Raw genomic sequence first — 17,681 nt, 5'->3', positions numbered from 1 at the left:
TTGTCTGATTCCTTGCTCCTGGGAATTGCAAGCTCTTGCTCTCTTTGAAATTTTCCAGCTCTGTTCCTCTCCATTTTCCCTGAGGGCAGTCTCCCAGGCAATCTCATTGACTGTATCCCTGAAATGCTGAAAGTCTGCTTTCCTGAAATTCAGGGCCCTCTCTTGACTCCTTTCCTGACCCATATCCCTCAGGACTGTGAATTCCACCAAGGCATGATCACTGATCCCAGGCTGTCTCCTGGCTTGCCATTCCCCATCAGCCCCCATGCGCTGGTGACCAACAGATCCAGGTGACATCTCCCCCGTTGTAGGGCTCGCTACTCCCTGGGTCAGGAATTTATCCTCCATGCTTTCTAGGAATCTCAAGGATTGCCTACAGCTCATTTTCCAGCCTGGGCAGGGTGTTGGGGTCCCCCAGCAGCAGCAGAGCCCGTGAGCAGGCTGCTCCTGCAGCTGGAGCAGGAAGGCTCCGTCCGCGGGCTCTGCTTGGCCGGAGCCGGGCACAGGCACCGCCAGAGGCTCCCTGTGCTGCCCGGGCTGGGATCAGCACCCACCAGCTTCACACTGCCTCATGCCTGTTCTTCAGAGACTCTCACACTCAGCTCTTGATGGGCAATCCCTCTGTGTCTCTTTCTTCCCTCTGAACAGCCTGTGGCCATTGTTAGTCACACTCCAATCACGGGATCCATCCCACCGAGTTTCAGGAGCGACAACAAGGTCAAAACTGTCCAGCAGTACGGTGGCTTCCAACTCCTCCCATTTGCTGCTCACGTTGCATGCCCTGGTGTAGGGACACCTCAGCTGGGCTGTCAGCCACAGCACCTTCCTGGAGGAAAAGGCCGGGTTTCTGATAAGTCTCTATGCTTGCTTTAGTTTCTCTGAAATCTTGGTAATTTTTTTTCCAGGGCATTCCCATATTAGAATTTTTCCTTCCAGATTTTTATCTAGAATTGTCTGCTGCTCTTCAGTAGTTCTGCAGACGTTTTCACAGGTGGAACTAGAGTGCATTAATGGTATCCACACCTGCCAAATTGCTGTTTAAGTCCTGTGTTGTTGTCATTTATAGCGAGACAGTGATGATGACGATGACGATGATGACCGAAGCACCGATCGGGAAGATGGACCACTGGAAGAGCAGATAGAGCGCTTGCAGGAAAAAGTAGAGTCAGCCCAGAGTGAGCAGAAGAATCTCTTTCTTGTTATATTCCAGGTAATGATGGTCAAAGTGTCTTCTCAGTTTAGATTTCAAAGTTACTTGATTTATAAGTTTTCAGCATCACTACTATCTTGGGCATTTTCTTGGAATAATTGTATGGGAAGGGGTTGATGACTTCACCATGGGTTAGAGTCAATCCAGATCATCCCTCTGTAAAGACTGGTTTGGAACAGGATCTGGTGAGTTTCAAGTGCTTAGGAAGAGAGCAGTTCTGCTAGCACACAATTTCCTGAACAACCAGAAGGTAACTGGTTTATTTTCATACTAAATATTTATTTTCAGTATTTGCCAAGCAAAATAATTACTCTCACAGTGGTGTTCAAAGCTTCTGACACCCAGATCCTCTTACCTTAGGTTAGAACTCTTCATTAGTTTGATGAGACTGAATAAGTTTGGGTTTTTTCTCCCCTACTGCAGCGTTTCATTATGCTGTTAACGGAGCACTTAGTGCGCTGCGAGACTGGTGGAATTGATGTATTTACACCTTGGTACAAGAGCTGTATAGAGAGGTTGCAGCAGATCTTCCTGCAGGTAAGTTTCATTTCTCAGCTGGAAGGGTGTTGGCGGGGCCATGCTTTGCTGGGAAAGCTCTGCTGCTGGAGGGCTGAGGCTCCCCGGGAGCAGCAGTAGGTGGCAGCAGCACCTTTTCCCCAGGGGCTGGTGTGGGGCCAGGTCACAGCTCTCTGGCTCTGGCCAAATCCCTGCCGCAGTCAGGTGGAGTGACTGATCCTGAGTGCAGAATTTCCTCACTGTAAGCGTACTGCAAAAATATTTCAAGATGCGGTTATGAATTTCACCGATTTACACTTAACTGTGTGTTTTTAGTAAGGGCAAAGTTGTGAACAAGCAAGAATGCTAAAATAGGCGTGTTTTAAATAAGTGAATTAAAATATTGCAGGATTCCTTTTAGTGAGATGTGTAAATATCTATGAAACATGTTTTTTGAATATTTGGCTCTGTATTAAATCAGTTAATAAGCACAGGTGGCTGTATTAAAGTGATTAGTTACAGGAGGTTATATCTGTGTGAGCACAAGATGTGTTGAAGAATGGAAGCATTGGTGTAATTGTCCCTTGGGATGAATCCTTCCCTGGTAGTAGATGTCTTCAGAGGAAAGCAAATACCATGGTTCTCCCAAGATACCTGTAGTGGCATTGGATCCTACACACAGCTCAGGATCCATGAGGGAGGAGTTACAGGGAGCACAAGGCAGGATTTCAGTACAGGCTGCTTGCTTGCAGTCAGCAGTGCCTCTGCATCATGCTTTTCTTATCCATGGCTTCTGTGTTGTGGAAATTAGATGTGCTAAACAATTCAGATTGGAATACTTGTGGTTCTTACATATCTTGACTTCTATGCCTATTCTGATATAAATGTAAAAACAGTAAACATATGTTGTTTGTTTTTGGTTTTTTTATCTGCCAGCACCACCAGATAATCCAGCAGTACATGGTGACACTAGAGAACCTCCTGTTTACAGCTGAACTGGACCACCACATTCTGGCTGTGTTTCAGCAGTTCTGTGCTCTGCAGGCCTGAGGGATCATCCGTGGACAGAGTCTTGTCTGCAGGACTTTAGTGAAATTTAATTTTTTTTAATGGCAAAACTTAACATGGGGATGGAAGAATTTTTTTTACTAAAACTGGCTTTCACGTGCTCCTGTATACAACAAAAGAGTATTCTAAAAAAACCAAACTGTGTAAGCATTGTAAGCCTTAAAAGATATGACTAATAGGGGATATTTGTGAACTAAAGTATTAATTCTTTTTATTGTCTTTTAATTTAGTTTGACTTTTCTCTTCATGATGGTAATTTTATTTCTCCCCTCTTGCCTATATAAAAATCAGGCACACTCCTCCCCCAAAAAATATTTCTAACCTTGCAACAAAAGAAGCCAACCCCAAGCAATTGAATTTGTTACCTCTGCTTGTCCTTTAAATCAGATTAATTGCAGAAATGAGGAACAATTCGTAGTGTTTTGTGAGTATGAAAGGGGATGCACCTTCTCAGTGAGCAGTGGGATAAGTTCTCTAGTATATGACATAGGAAAACTGTCTTAATTTTGGGCATGTGAAACACATTTTCAAAGTAGCATAGAGCATAAAAATTTGTTTTATTACCAGGCCAGATAGATTTTCACAGTTTGAAAAAACATATAGTACAATTGAAATATGTTTTATAAATGTATTGTCTAGTGTCTTATTACAGTATCTATAAACAGTTGTAGAGAAACTTCATGGGCCACTTCTGAAAAATGCAATTCTTTTTGCATTGTGGTCAAGAAATCATGAACTGCTCTTGGTAGCAGTTCTTCTCTTTTAAATAGAGACAGTAAGCAAGCGTTGGTGTGGAACAAACTTCTGACTTCCATTCTGCAAGCCTTACCTAGGTATTGGGAGCTCCAGCCCCAGATGCCCCAGACAGGGCTGAGCTTGCTTTTTTCTTTCAGCCTGTAACTCATTGGACTGTCCCATTTGTGCTGGGCTGGACTTGCAGGCCTGCAGGATGTCAGAAATCTTTCTGTTAGTGACAGTGGATGAACCAAGTGCTCGCGCCTCATCTGGCTCGGCAACAACTGTAGCATCTGCTAGGCTTCCCTCGCTTTAAACGTGACAGCAGCACGTTGCTCCCATGTCTTGAGAAGTGTTTTAATGCTGAATTAAGCGATACACATTACAGGAGAGGCCTAGACTGAGAACACAACTGAAAGTAGAGCAGTCTTAGTTTTAAGTTAGGCCAGTAACATGAGGTACATAAGAGCCAAACCAGAGTGTTCTGTACCACAGTGAGCAGCAGAGACACTGCCTTAGGTGCTCAGGTCCGTCAGCATGCAGGGGGCTTCCAACCTGTTTATGGTCTCTTCATTTTGCAGGTGAATGTTTTAAAGAATTTTATACTCAGTGCTGTTTAGTTTTAGCTTAGGAAGTTAACGTGCTTTGAGTAATTTTGTTCCTGTAAAAATTTTTTTTTTTAGGTATTTATAGACCTTTCATCTGATTTTTGTGTGTGGCCTGTAGCAACCCTGTATATCCTCATAGACTTAGATCTGTTACTTCTACTTTTTCTGCTTGCCCTTTCTGACTTGACTGATTTTCCCCCCCCCGCCATTCTTTCAGGGTGTATTTGTTATTTGTTGTAAATTTGCTTTATGCAAGGATTTTGTCAGTCATGCACGGACTTATGCTTCAGATATTTCTCTGTTAATGTTCTTGAGTAATCAAATAGGGTTTTGTGTTGGTTTTTTTTTTTTTTAATTTTTAGGAAACATTTAATACTTTAAAGGTTTTAATTGGAGTTTAATAGTTTTTTACTGGCTTGGGTCAGTATCAGTTCTGATATTAACTAATGGTGAGGGTTCTGACTATAAATGTGACTTCTGTAAAACTGGTAATGCAGTTAGAACTTGCAAACCTGTAACTTTCTTTGAGCCTTGACAAATACTGATGCTGGGGATACAGTTGCAAATGCTTGAGTGTAATCCTGTGTTTTAAAACCAAATAGCAATGTCTTTCAAAACTGATTTAACTTCCAATCATGCCAAGCTTTGAGCATGGGCTTTGGCTGCATTTCTTGAGTCTGTTGGACACCTTCACCTTCTTTTAATGGTGTACACCTGACATGACTGGGAAATTGGCTGGATCTGTAGGAAAGAATGAAACGCTTATGTAGTGATACCAGTCGCTAACTGGAGAAACTCGGAACTGCTGAAATATGAAGTGGTGGATAGTGTAAAGATGCTGTAGAAATGTGGTGTGGTTGGAAAAAAATGCACAGATAAAAACAAAAATAAATGAAGGTGAAGCACGTTGCTGCTGAGAGTGTTTGTCCAATCTCTTTGGGGGACGCTGAAGCAAAGTTGTCGTGCTGGATTATGCTGGTGTTAAATGCAGAGGGGTGTGGAGCAGTTTTGTTTCCCAGTTCTGGTACCCTGACTTAACACACAAGCCTTCACCTCCTTGCACTACAGCTGGTCTGACACGCTCCCCCCGCAGCCGTGTGAGGCAAGCATATGTGCTGCTAGGGACAAGGAGGTGCTGGTGTAGAAATGCTCCCTGTCCCTTGCCACCTCTTATCCTCTGGGAAAGGGAAGTGCTGCTGCAGGAGGGCAGGAGGGTGTGGGCTGGGGCAGATGCTGCAGTAGTCAGTGACCGCCCCCATCTGCCCCAGAGAGGAGTTTTAAGAGCCCAAGACAGCACTGTGAAACCACGACAAGGAGGATACCTCCAAAAGCCCTGCTGGGACCTGCCCCCTCCTCTAGCCAAATCCCTGTGCCACTTCCTTAGGTCTTGCAAGGCCTTAAAGCCTTCTCTGCTTGGTGGGCAGGCAGGTTACTGCATAGCTGCAGAGAACATTGAAAAAGTGAAAACCTATTATTGGAAGCATCATGTGCCCTTCCCAGGCATCGTCTTCTTTAACAAAACCACAGAGTCAATTAGGTTGGCAAATACCGCTGAGGTCATCAAATCCAGCCTATGACTGAATATCAACTAGACCATGGCACAGCTGTGTCCAGTCTTTCCTTGAACACTTAAAGGCATGGTGACTCCACCACCTCCCTGGGAAGCCCATTCCAATGTCCAGTCACCCCTTCTGTAAAGAAATCTTCCTGATGTCTGACCTAAACCTTCCCTGGTGCTTCTTGAGGCATCATGTCCTCTTGTCCTGTCACTGGTTGCCTGGGGGAGACTGACCCCCACCTGGCTACAACCTCCTTTCAGAGGGTTGCAGAGAGGGTAAGGTCACCTCTGAGCCTCCTTTTATCCAGGCTGAACAAACCCTACTCCCTCAGCTGCTCCTGGGCTCTTCACCAGCTCCATCAATCATCTCTGGGCATACTCCAGCACCTCAGTGCTGAATTGGGACCTTGAACAGGATGAAAGGTGTGGCATCACCAGTGCCTTGCTGGTCACACTATTGCTGATACAGGCCAGGATGCCATTGGCCTTCTTGGACACCTGGGTACACTCCCAGACTGATGCTGGCCAGCACCCGTAGGCTCTTTTCCACTGGGCCTCTTTCCAGCCACCCTGCCCCAGCCTGCACAGGGTTGTTGTGACCCAAGGGCAGGACCTGACACTTGGCCTTATTGAATCTCACACCTTTGCCCTTGGCCCATCAATCCAGCCTGTCCAGATCCCTCTGCAGAGCCTTCCTGCCCTCCGGCAGGTCGACACTCGCACACAGTTTGCTGTCATCAGTGAATTCTGCTGAGGGTACAGTCGATCTCATACAGATCATCAGTAAAGATTTTAAACAGGATTGGGCCAAATACTAATTCCGGAGGAGCACCACTGGTGACCAGCCCCCAGCTGGATGTGACACCATTCACCTCCACTCTCTGGGCCTGGCTGTGCAGCCAGTTTCTAACCCAGCAAAGAGTGCTCCTGTCCAAGCTGTGGGCTGCCAGCTTTTCCTGGAAAATGTTGTGGGAGATGGTGTCAAAGGCTTTGTTGAAGGTCAGGTAGACACATCCATAGGCTCTCCCTCATCCACATGGCAGGTCACCTGATCATGAAAGGAGATCAGATAAGTCAGGCAGGACCTGCCTTTCCCAAAACTGTGTTGGCTGGGCCCAATCCCCTGATTTTCCTGCATGTGCTGTGTGATCACACTCATGATCTATTCCATTTCACTACAGAAGCTGACAGGCCTGTAGCTCCCTGGATCCTCCTTCCATCCCTTCTTGCAGATTGGCTTCATGCTGGTCAACCCAGACCTCCCTGGCTGTCCAGGACTGATGACAAATGCAGAGCAGCTCAGTGAGCTCTCCTGCCAGCTCCCTCAGTGCCCGTGGGTGAATCCCATCTGGTCCCATGGACTTGGGTCTAATGGCTCACAAACAAGTTGCTCACTACTCTCTCCTGGATTACAGGAGGTCAGTGCTGCTCCCTGTCCCTGTGTACTGGCTCAGGGCCTGGTTGCTCTAAGGATAATTGATCTTTCTGTTAAAGACTGAGGCAAAGAACCCAAGTACCTCAACCTTTTCTTTGCCCTTAATGACAATGTCCCCCCATGCATCCAATAACTAATGAAGATTCTCCTAGACTCTCCTTTTGATGTTAAAGTATTTATAAAAACGATTTCTACTTCATAGTGGTGGCCAGATTGAGTTCCAGCTGAGCTTTTACCTAATTTTCTCTCCTACCAAAGGAGATCCTTGACCTACCATCATCCTTGTACTCCTCTCGAGTTGTCTGCCCCTCCTTTCAAGAGTCATAACCTCTTTCCCTTGAGTTACAGCAGAAGCATCCTATTCAGCCAGGAGGAACAGGATGACCAGGCTGGTCTTTCTTCGGCACATAGGGACAGTCTGCTCCTCCGCCTTTCAAGATTTCCTCTTTAAAGCATGGCCAGTCTTCATGGGACCCTTTTGTTATTAAGGACAGTATTCCAAGGGAATCTCTGAACCAGTGTTCTGAATATGCTAAGGCCCACCCTCCAGAAACCCAAGGCAGGGGTTTTGTTGACCCTGTTCCTTACTTACCAAGTGTTGGAAACTATCATTTCACTGTGCCCAAGACAGCCTCCAACCACCATCTCCCACCAGCCCTTCTCTTTACATAAACAGCAGATCTATGAGGCCACCGCCCCTGATATGGTCATGTAGTTCAGGAATGGTGTTCCCCCATTTAGCACTTCTACTGAAACACTCAAAACCATGCACAGCTTGCTCAACTCCTCCCAGCAGGAGGTAGATGAGAATTAGAAGCACAAAAGGTAAACATCAAGGATTGAGATGAGAACAATTTACTGGGAAGAGCAATGAGGTAAGAAATGGACAGTACCAATATTGATAATAATGTTTTGTGCAGGAAAGATGATCAATTCACCAGCAAATGCCCACCCCACAAAACCTGATGTTACCCTGGATGGAAAGGACCCCCATGTGCCCACCCACCCGTGTAGATGTGAGGTGGTACAGGATAACCTCCAGGTCTGAGTTATGCCCCTCCTGGCTATGGCAAAAAATTACTGTCCTGGCCAGAACCAGGACAGCTCACTTGCCAGCTGTCCTTTGTCTTCCACACCTCAGGAACCTCCTAGACTGCCGCCTCTCCCCTGCTCATGTTTTCAGCAGACATCCCACAAATTAGTCTCCCACAAGAACAAGGCCTAGTGAACATGAAACACCAGCCAGCTCCTTACAGAGCATTTCATTTTCCCCTTTATCCTGTCTGGGTGGTCTGTAACAGACACCCCCTGGGATGTCTGCTTCGTTGGCCTTGATCATTACCCACCAGCACCCAACCTTATCATCACTGCCCTTGAGCTCTGTAAGCCAAAACTCTCCCTCATGTACAGAGCCACTTCACTGCCTCTGCTTGCCCACTGTCCCTTCGGAAGAGCTCATGACCATCATTGCAGCACTCCAGGCATGGGAGTCATCCCACCATGTTTCTGTACTGGCAAATATGTCATGGTTTTCCTACTGAAAATTTCAGTTCTGCACAGCCACAGTGGCCCAGGCTCACAAAGGAAGTCTCCAGAGACTTCCCTGGAATCTGCCATTTTTACAATTGTAAATAAATGTAGAGCCACACATGATCCTTCACTTCATAACATGTTCCTTCACTTCAGTAATTGCCACATGCATTCCCCAACAGCTGCAAGAATGAGAATTTAAAATTTAAACATTTAAGTAAATTCACTCTACTGAAAGAAAACATCATTCAAGTGCATTTAGAAGTTCTGCCATGGAATGCTACTTCCCTCTTGCCCCAAGGACAGGTCTTGCCTTGGTCTCTGCTTCAAAAGTTCGGAAGAAAAAAAAAAAAAGAAAAAAAAAGATGTAGCAAATGCACCTAAGAATCTATCCTGCAAAATACAGTAAATATATGTCAGAACCTCCCAAGAAAGCAGGCAGCAACAGTTCAACAATTGGTATCTTCTTGGTCAAAAGATAAGTTTGTATCATTGTACTTGATGCACTGATGAAATCGAGGTGAACTTCCCAGGGCTTTTCTGCATCCATGAGGAGGAAGGCTCCTTATTTTCTAACTGTTGTCTGGTTTGCAGTTCCTGGTCATGGGCAGGCAGAGGGCTGATAGAACAGCACTTCTTGTGGTGGGAGGCCGTCTAATAACATAGGTTCTCCTTTGGCTTGGATACACTATCAGCCCGCTGCCTGCCCATGACCAGGAACTACAAACCAGACAAAAGTTAGAAAATAAGGAGCCTTCCTCCTCATGGATGCAGAAAAGCCCTGGGAAGTTCACCTCGATTTCATCAGTGCATCAAGTACAATGATACAAACTTATCTTTTGACCAAGAAGATACCAATTGTTGAACTGTTGCTATATTCTACCCTCCGATCTAGCATAAAGGCCAAAGCCTTCACAGAGCTTCTTGCAACTGAAAAATATAATGCTTCACACAATCTGGCAACAGACTGTTCATAATTAGCATTTATTTGATTTTCATACAAAATACTGTTAAAAACAAAGTAAAATTAAAAAATAGGTTAATACTACATCTTCTCGTAAGTTAATTCATGGCCACACACAGTGCATGTCTTTTTATATGTATCTTCATCAATGTTTTCTTCTGGTCCATATTCATGTTCATGGATACTGGCTTGTTTCTTCCACAAACTACTCCTCACAGCACGGCGGAGTTCTGGTAAAAAATGCAAGAAAATTTTAAAATTTTAATAAATCTTAAATAGCATTCAATAAAACTCAAGCTAACCAGCTTCCTGAGGCCTACAGATGACAATATGCTTGCTGCCTGTCTTCCACAAGGTCTGGGAAAGAATCTGCTCTTGCAATTACAAGTTCTGACTTGCCTTGCAATCCTCACCTTGTTTGCATAATTTAAAGGCCAAGAACTACACTGTCATGGGATCTCATAGGCAAAGATTTTCCATCTGGACTAAAGATGAGTTGCTTGCTGCTTTTTCACACAAAGCCATTCAAAGTTATCCAAAAGGGGTCGGTGGAATGTAAAGGAAAAGTTTTTATAGAACACCTCATTTATTTTACATGACCAAGAAAGAGTAATTTTCATTCAGGTCACAGTAAGCCTCCCAAATGACTTGGCATTCTCTAAGCTTTATGCCCAATAATATGAGTTGCCTCTGCAGCATCCGCAGTGAAATCTGCGGGTTCTCTAGAGCGCACAGGCTGGCAGCAGGGCCCAAAATACTATCCGGATGTTGCAAGCGGGTGGCAAGAATACTGAACAGCAAAATGTGGTCACATTTTGAGCCAAGCCATTCAGGCTGCAAACTTTGTCACATTAAGGCCTGTGCTTGCACTGAACTCTGGCATCTTGGCTACAGTCTGCTGCCAGTCCTTCAGCGTGCACAGCATCAATCGCCCAGACAGGGGTTATTTGTGCAATCCCAAATTCTGCCTCCTTCAGATAGCCCTGGTACAGCCAGCCTGGGCTTTCTGCCCTTGTAACCACCACCCCAAAGCAAAGCATGGATGCTATAGGTGGTACAAAAGGTTCCACCCATCAAATACTCCTCTAAATAATACTTCAGAGGAGAAAAAAGCCGTAGAGCAATTTGCAGTAAAGACAGCTGCTAGGAATACTGTGAACAACAGAAAAACCCATTTTCATTACAGTCATTTCACCTGAAGCCTATCACAGATCTATAACGCACTGCTACAAAAATTAATGTCTTCCACTAGTCAAAAGTATCAGATGCAATCCATGGCACATTCCGGGTCATACCCAAACATTTGAAAAACATTATAATGAACCATTGTAATTGATTTCTGTCACATAACGTCCACAGGGCAACAGGGGAATAAAAGTTGGAAGGGACCTCAAGCCCTGCAGTCCAACACTGCCCAAAATAGTAATCTGTGAGGTCACACCAGACTGCTCAGGCTCACCCCCAGTCCTGAAAACCTCCATTCTACCATATTGAGTATTTTCTCAGTAATTTATTCAGATGCAGACACAGGTTTAAACAGAACCGTACTTCCCTTCAGGTACTGAAGTATGTAATTTTAATGCTTTACCTTTAACTTTCTTGTCAAACTTCTTCTGTTTCATCTTTTCTCTGCTATCACGGCGGAGCTCCTTTGCTTCTTGCAAGGCTTCTTCACTACCCCAGACTTCAAGTGAACGCTTGATTACCTACAGGATGGACATAAAAGCCTTTTTTGTTTCCTGAAACGATAAAAGTAAACTATTCTAACTTACAAATTTAATTTTTCCCTACACACACATAAACCAACCAATCTTGCTCTGCCTCCCACTTGTCTCTGCTTGTCTCACAAAAGACTGCACTCCTTCCACCAAAGAGGCGACACCGGTCTTTAGTATCAGCTGAATATAACTTAGGAAAGCTTAAACCCAGCTCTAGTTTTGTCCATATTTTACTAAAGCAGTATGATGGCTATGAAGTACCAAACAAGAAATGCCAAGAGCCCTGGGAAATCCACTCGCCTTTCCTGCCGCCTCTGCAGGCAAAGCTGTGAACGCAGCTACAAAGGGCCACACACAGCTGCAGCTGCCCTGTGCACTTCAGAGTAAAACTGAAGGGCCGTGTGCTTTGTGACTTGTAATTGCGCAACCCACTAAAGTTCTGCTCAATGAACATCTTTAAAACGCTCTCAAAACCAGACATTTCCACAACTTGGACTGCAACCATTTAACTTTAACAAGCTACACATAACACATTTAGCTTTGACAAAACCATTCAGGTACCAAGTGACAACCAAAGCTGTATGAAGGTTAAAAAATGTCTGAAACACACTCAGTTTCTATACCTGCAGTTTTAAATAAAGTTTCATTTCACCCCATCGTGAATTATGAGGGTTTTTCTTCACAATGAATCTGAGTACTGGTTCCCTCTTGTCTAAGTCACAGTCTTTAAGCAGATACTCTTCTTTTGCTTCTGTCCTTGTTATAAGCTTATGTTTATCTTCAACATCTCTGCAAGATGTAAAATAATGATGAGAAAGCTACACCCTAAAACCACAGGTTATTAACATCTAAGTCCCCATCCCTTCTAACATTCCTGAAATACAGGTAGCCCTAATACCCTCAGTTTTATATGCATGCAAATAACTTTGGATTCCAACTCCTTAGCTAAACTCCAGACTAGATTTACTGAAATTAAGCGTTTAAAAATTCCCATTTCAGCAAACATACACTGAGAAGCCTGCTCTTCTAGAAAGGCTTTTCTTCTATTTTCTTACAATGAAACTTAAAATGAATAATTTCAGGTAGTCATCTAACTCAGATGCAATCCAAGAGGACAGACGCATGAGCCTCACATGGTCAAGAAAGAAAGAATGTGTAATGTGAGACAGGTCAGATCACCTGAGAATATACACACTCCATATGGTTCTAGATCCCAGAAACTGATTAGCAACACAGAGCATTTTCTATAATGCAGGACAGTAGGCAGAGAAACCATTAAAAAAGACTTTAAAGACAGTAGTCTTTACCAGATAATGAAAAACTCTGTAACCACAGCAGCTTTTATGAGTTAATGGAAAAAAATTACATTTACGCAATCCTGACTGAAGTACAACTTGAATCGTTGGAGTCAAAAGATCTGCCAAACACTAAGTGCTAACAACGGTCATCAAGGAAGTACTGCTGTAAATGTAGCTGTACTAGAATTCAAAGTTCACAGTTACAGCTAATGCACCAAGGACACTCCAGCCATCAGCTACAAGAGCTCAGACCAAAGACTCCACAAGCTCCAAGCTCCTTTCCCTACCTACTGTAACTGCTGAAACAACTTTGCCTCCAATGACTGCCAATTGCCTACACCACGTGCACAACCCTAACCACTCCCTGCAGTAAATGGGAAGGCGCCCAGAACAAGCTTTTTTTTTTTTTCATTCACCCAATTCATTCTTACACACATGGGCAGCTGGCTGCTGCAGTTGGTTTCATTGCCCTGGTTATCTTGATGGCTTTTGGAGCGTTTTCTGTGTTAAAAGATAAGAGCTTGCTCTCCTCTCAAGGTCAAACTCCTGCTTACCTCGCAGGCCAACCAGTAACCTCCCATGGGAGCTCTGCCCTTTGGCTGCTGTGCTTCCAGCACGCCCATGCTGACCAAAGTACCAACTGCACTTGAGTTAAAACACTGGGACCACAAACACTCTCCTAATCCCTGCTCCACTTCAGAGACTGGGTATTTGTGTTGCATCAGGTTTTCAAATAGCTCCAGTCTGCAGCCAGACAAATTTTCACACTGACAAACACACCAACTGCTCTCATGACATCCCATTACCATAATGTTGCATGAAAATCCACTGATGTCCCCTATCCTAAGGCAGGCTTATAAGACAATTTGTGAATTATTTCCATAATGGAACTTAAACAGGGTATCAAATTAAATTTACATTTTTTTAAAGTTACTGAAATATGTCTCTCTTGCTGACAGTCTCTTCAAACGACTGTAACTCACTGAATTATAGCCAGCAATCTTTATGTAAAATAGTGGTTTTCTCTCCTGATTATTTGTAATACCTGCAATTATCACATGTTGCCCAATCAAAGTGCTGCATAAGGTAGGAGTCCATGAATTCTTTGCCACAGTCTCCACAGATGAGATAGTCAAATTCTAGCACGGGTGCTAATGGAAAGAAATATTTTTTAAAGGGACTACAATGATAAAAACAAGCATCTAGACTTGGTATTACAGGCAATTTTACTAGAATTCACATAAGCATATTACAAACTACTTTCACTCTGTCCAAGTTTTTTAGAACAGTACAGTACACATTCAAACCCATTACCACACAATTTAATGTCTGTTGACATGTTTTCTCCCAAGTTAAGCATTAAGTACTTAACTTCAACATTTAAATGTATATTTAACTTAACCATTGTTAAAAAAATTCTCCACACTTCTCTCACAAAGCGCATCAAAATCCTCTCCTGCCACTTCCTCTGTTCTCACCCTCCAAAAATATGCCCTGATTTACAGAGGACATGCGGGCAGAAACGGGAGGAAGCAGAGAAGGGATTCAGTTTGAAGAGGGTGGCTAGAGCAGGAAACTACAGGAGCCGCGCTGGCATCATAGTTCTCTCAGCTCTGCTCCAGTTTTTTTCCTAGCTCAGCCACACCTGCCTCTCCCTAAACGAGCTCAGTGGAAGCCTGGGGCAGTTGGCAAGGTTCTTGTCCGTTCCAGCTGGCAGAAACGGAGGTGGATGGCCAGAGAGCTGCTAGGAGTGGAATGGGGATGGAGCTCCACTACAATCCTCTCCCCAAGCCCTCTCAGCACTGCTCCAAGCCCAGACACATCTCAGCGCCAGCCACCGCTTCTGGCCGCATCCTCAACGGGCGGATCACCTCCAGCGTCATCACCATCTGCTTTTATGTTCCACAGGACACCAAGAAACACCGATTCGGGCAACAACAGCTATAAGGAACATTCCTTGAACAGTAACATTGGAATTCTATCAGAAAATTAACATTTCTATACAGTTTTGAAATTCGAAAGCGAGGTAGTGCAGTGAAATTTTAGGAACACCTGGAGCAGAAGATTAATGGTTAACATGCAGCACCATATATTTTAATTGCGTTTGCATTTATAGCAGATCCGATCCAGCAAAGACGACATTTTATGTAAATTCAGTCCTACTAGCGACAGCCGGATGCTCAGTACTTCACAGTCATTTCATACTCTTACATCACATTCCATCATTTAAGGCAGTGCTCCCGAACACGAAGACATTTTATTAAGACAATGACGTTATGAATTACACAGCAAAAAATACGCCTAGTGTAAAGGCATCCCAGATCTACTTAAATTTATTGTTAAACATTAGCCCATCTAAAGAAGCAGGGCTGCTAATTGTTTACACCGTTAATGAAATCTGGTGCTGATTTCTAACAAAGAGATACACTGCACCAACAGCTCCGCAGCTGATACAAGCAGAACAAAGCAAGACAAAGACAATCCCAGAGAAGAAAGTCGATCTATTTTGGGACCCTTACTTCTCCCATTTGCTTTTTTTGGGGGGGAGAATATCGCAAGGCAATGTGCTGAAATCCTCCACCGAACGACCAGTAACTTGGCGCCAGCACGTTTTATAACGATAAAAGCTGGCACTGCAGCAGCGCTCCGGTCTTGGCACAAACCACATAAATCCCAAAATTCCCACAACCAACGAAGCCGCGAAATATTACGCTTATGTCGGTCTTAAAACTCAAATTCCCCGAAAGAAATAATGGATATAACATTTATGGGGGAGAAAAAAAATTAAAATGTGCTATACCCAAGGGCACTGGTTGTGTCCCACTTCCGCGGCTTAAAATTCTTCATTTTTAATTACCCCGCATTTGCTATAGCCGATTTAATGCTGAAAAGAATCGGACGCGCCACTAATCGAGCACATCCAGAAAAACGTGTGAAGAAGGAAAAGGGATATCAGCAATTAAATTAAAAGAAAAAAAAAAAAAAAAAAAGGGAAAAAAAGAAAGAAAAAGAAGATAAGAAAGGAGAGTAAAAAAAGCCCGGGAAAAAAAAAAAAGGCGCCCATCCATCCCGCCCCGCTGGCGCGGCCGGAGCCGGCTCACTGTCGCCCCCGCGCCTTCCTGCCCTCCCCCGCCAGCCCCGCGCACGCGGCGCCGCCTCCTCCCGCCACCTCCCCGCCAAACCCCCGCCGCTCCCTACACGCTTTTTTCCTAATTACCGGGTGGGTGCACGATCTTCTCGACGGCGCCGCGCTCTTCCTTCTGCTCGCTCTCCTCCTCCTCCTCCAGGAAGAATCCCCCTCCCGTGTCCACGACCTTGGGGAGGGCCCGCGCCCGCGCGCCGCCGCCTGCAGGAGCACAAACGAGGCGGGCGCTGCGTTAAAGCGCCGCCGCCGGCAGGGGGCGCGCGCGGCCGCCCCCACCGCGCTGCGCGCGCGAGGCGGGGGGCCGCGCGGAGAGCGCGCGCGTGCAAGAGCCCCCCCCCTCCCCCACACATGTGGGGGGAGGGGGGGCCCCTCGCGCGCCGCGGCGGATTCTCCCCCCCAACCCCCACCCCGCTCCAGCCACCCTACCGCACCCCCCCCACCCCGCCGCCCCCACCGCCCCACGGCCGGCGGAGCCACCCTTTCCCCACATCTTTCCCCTCTCGAAACCTCCCCCCTAGAAAAGAGAAAAAAGGGCGCGGGGACTCGCCCGTTCCGCCGCCGCCGCCATCCGACCTGCGGCAGGGTAGGGCCGGGCCGCCAGCCGCGCCTGCCGCAGTGCCAGCGCCCGCTGCCGGTTCCGCTCGATCTTCGCCAACGCCGCCGCTGAGAGGTGCGGCCGCTCGCCCGCCGCGGTCGAAATCTTCTGCTCCTGGTCTTGCTCGTGGGCCGGGGCCGCGCCCGCCATGGCGGCGGCGGGAGCGACGGAGCCCCGTGGTCCCCCCCGCTCCGGCTGCCGCTCTCGCCCTTCCCGTCGCCGAGCCGCCGCCGCACTGCGCCTGCGCAGGGCGGGGGGCGGGGGTGGCCACAGAAGGGGCGAGGCCGCCCGCGCAGGCGCGCAGCTACCGCCCCGCCCCTCCTCGCGAGCCGCCAGGGCGGGGGCTCCGCCCCGCCGCCGCCGCGCGGGGCGCGCCGGGAGGGCGCGCGAGGGGGGAGGGGAAGGGGGGGCGCGCGCGGCCAGGCGGCGGGGCGGGGCCCGCGGCCCGCGTGGCGCGCGAGGGTGGGGGGCGGGGGGCGCGCGCGGGCCGGGGTGGGGGCCGGTGTCGACCGGGGGGGGGGGGGTGGCTGTGCCGGGATCGGGACCGGCACCGGCACCGCGGGACCGGGGAGGGGACGGGCTGGGGGAGGGGAGCCGATGATGACCCTGCGCTTTCTGCACCGTCCCCCGCCTCGGGCCCGAGCGGCCCCGTGGAAAAAAAAGCCATAAATCCCGCCCCGCCCGGCAGGAATTCCTCAGCAGCGTCACCCAGCAATGCCCCTTTTGTCCGCCCGGCCCGGCCCCGCCACAGCCCTGCGCGAGGCTGGTTCTCGGCCGGAAACGGCCCCGGCCACGTTTTTTGCCCTGAAAACTCTGCAGGAGCACTCTCCCCACTCCCTGCTGCTCCTGTTCGCGGCCCGCCGTGTCCCAGCCTCCCTCGGCACGGGCAATAAGCGCTTTCTTAACAAAATCCCCGTCCTGCCCTTAATGGTTTCGCGTGTTCTGTGCAAGGGAGGACGAATGGAGGCTGCAGCCTCCCTTACTGACGAGGGACGCGCAAATGGCTTTGTCATGCAAATGTGGCTCTAAGCCACTTTCATATAAAGCCACTTAATGCCGAGCAGCCAGTGATCCTCGCCCGCCCGTCAGGCAGTGCCTGCCCTGTCCTTGAAGGAGCGGAAATGGAGGCACTGGCACAGATGCGTGCTCCCTGCCTCCATGCTGAAACGGGATGACCTCAGCACAGGGAGAAGCCTTCCTTCCCTCCCCCCCATACAACGTCCCCGTCCGCCCCCCCCCCCAAAAAAAAAGAAAAGAAAAGAAAAGAAAAAAGCTTGCTCTCTTCCGTGAAACTAAACTAGTTTCCTGCCAACCCTCCCTTG

The 17,681-nt window shown here is 47.2% G+C and overlaps 2 protein-coding genes across 2 annotated transcripts in view; one reads left to right on the top strand and one right to left on the bottom strand.

The window, feature by feature from the left end:
- The window catches only part of NCBP1 (nuclear cap binding protein subunit 1), a 29,606-nt gene extending 24,573 nt beyond the window's left edge, over window positions 1–5,033 (top strand). Inside the window, exons 21-23 of the mRNA XM_059492825.1 lie at window positions 1,067–1,210; window positions 1,634–1,747; window positions 2,642–5,033. Coding sequence (XP_059348808.1) covers window positions 1,067–1,210; window positions 1,634–1,747; window positions 2,642–2,755 — 372 coding nt within the window. The 3' untranslated portion in view covers window positions 2,756–5,033. The remainder of the gene's footprint in view (window positions 1–1,066; window positions 1,211–1,633; window positions 1,748–2,641) is intronic.
- Window positions 5,034–9,604: 4,571 nt separating this feature from the next.
- Window positions 9,605–16,576, bottom strand: XPA (XPA, DNA damage recognition and repair factor). Its single transcript, XM_059492939.1, has 6 exons — window positions 16,338–16,576; window positions 15,837–15,965; window positions 13,665–13,770; window positions 11,945–12,110; window positions 11,192–11,309; window positions 9,605–9,833 (listed from the first exon to the last, which is right to left on the bottom strand). Exons 1-6 carry the CDS (start codon window positions 16,507–16,509, stop codon window positions 9,685–9,687), a joined length of 840 nt encoding a protein of 279 aa, XP_059348922.1. The 5' UTR covers window positions 16,510–16,576; the 3' UTR covers window positions 9,605–9,684.
- Between the last annotated feature and the right edge of the window lie 1,105 nt (window positions 16,577–17,681).

Source organism: Ammospiza nelsoni, chromosome Z (assembly GCF_027579445.1).
Source record: "Ammospiza nelsoni isolate bAmmNel1 chromosome Z, bAmmNel1.pri, whole genome shotgun sequence".
Taxonomy (NCBI): domain Eukaryota; kingdom Metazoa; phylum Chordata; class Aves; order Passeriformes; family Passerellidae; genus Ammospiza; species Ammospiza nelsoni.
The sequence above is the reverse complement of the archived record's forward strand: the minus strand, read 5'-3'. Positions and strand labels throughout refer to the sequence as shown.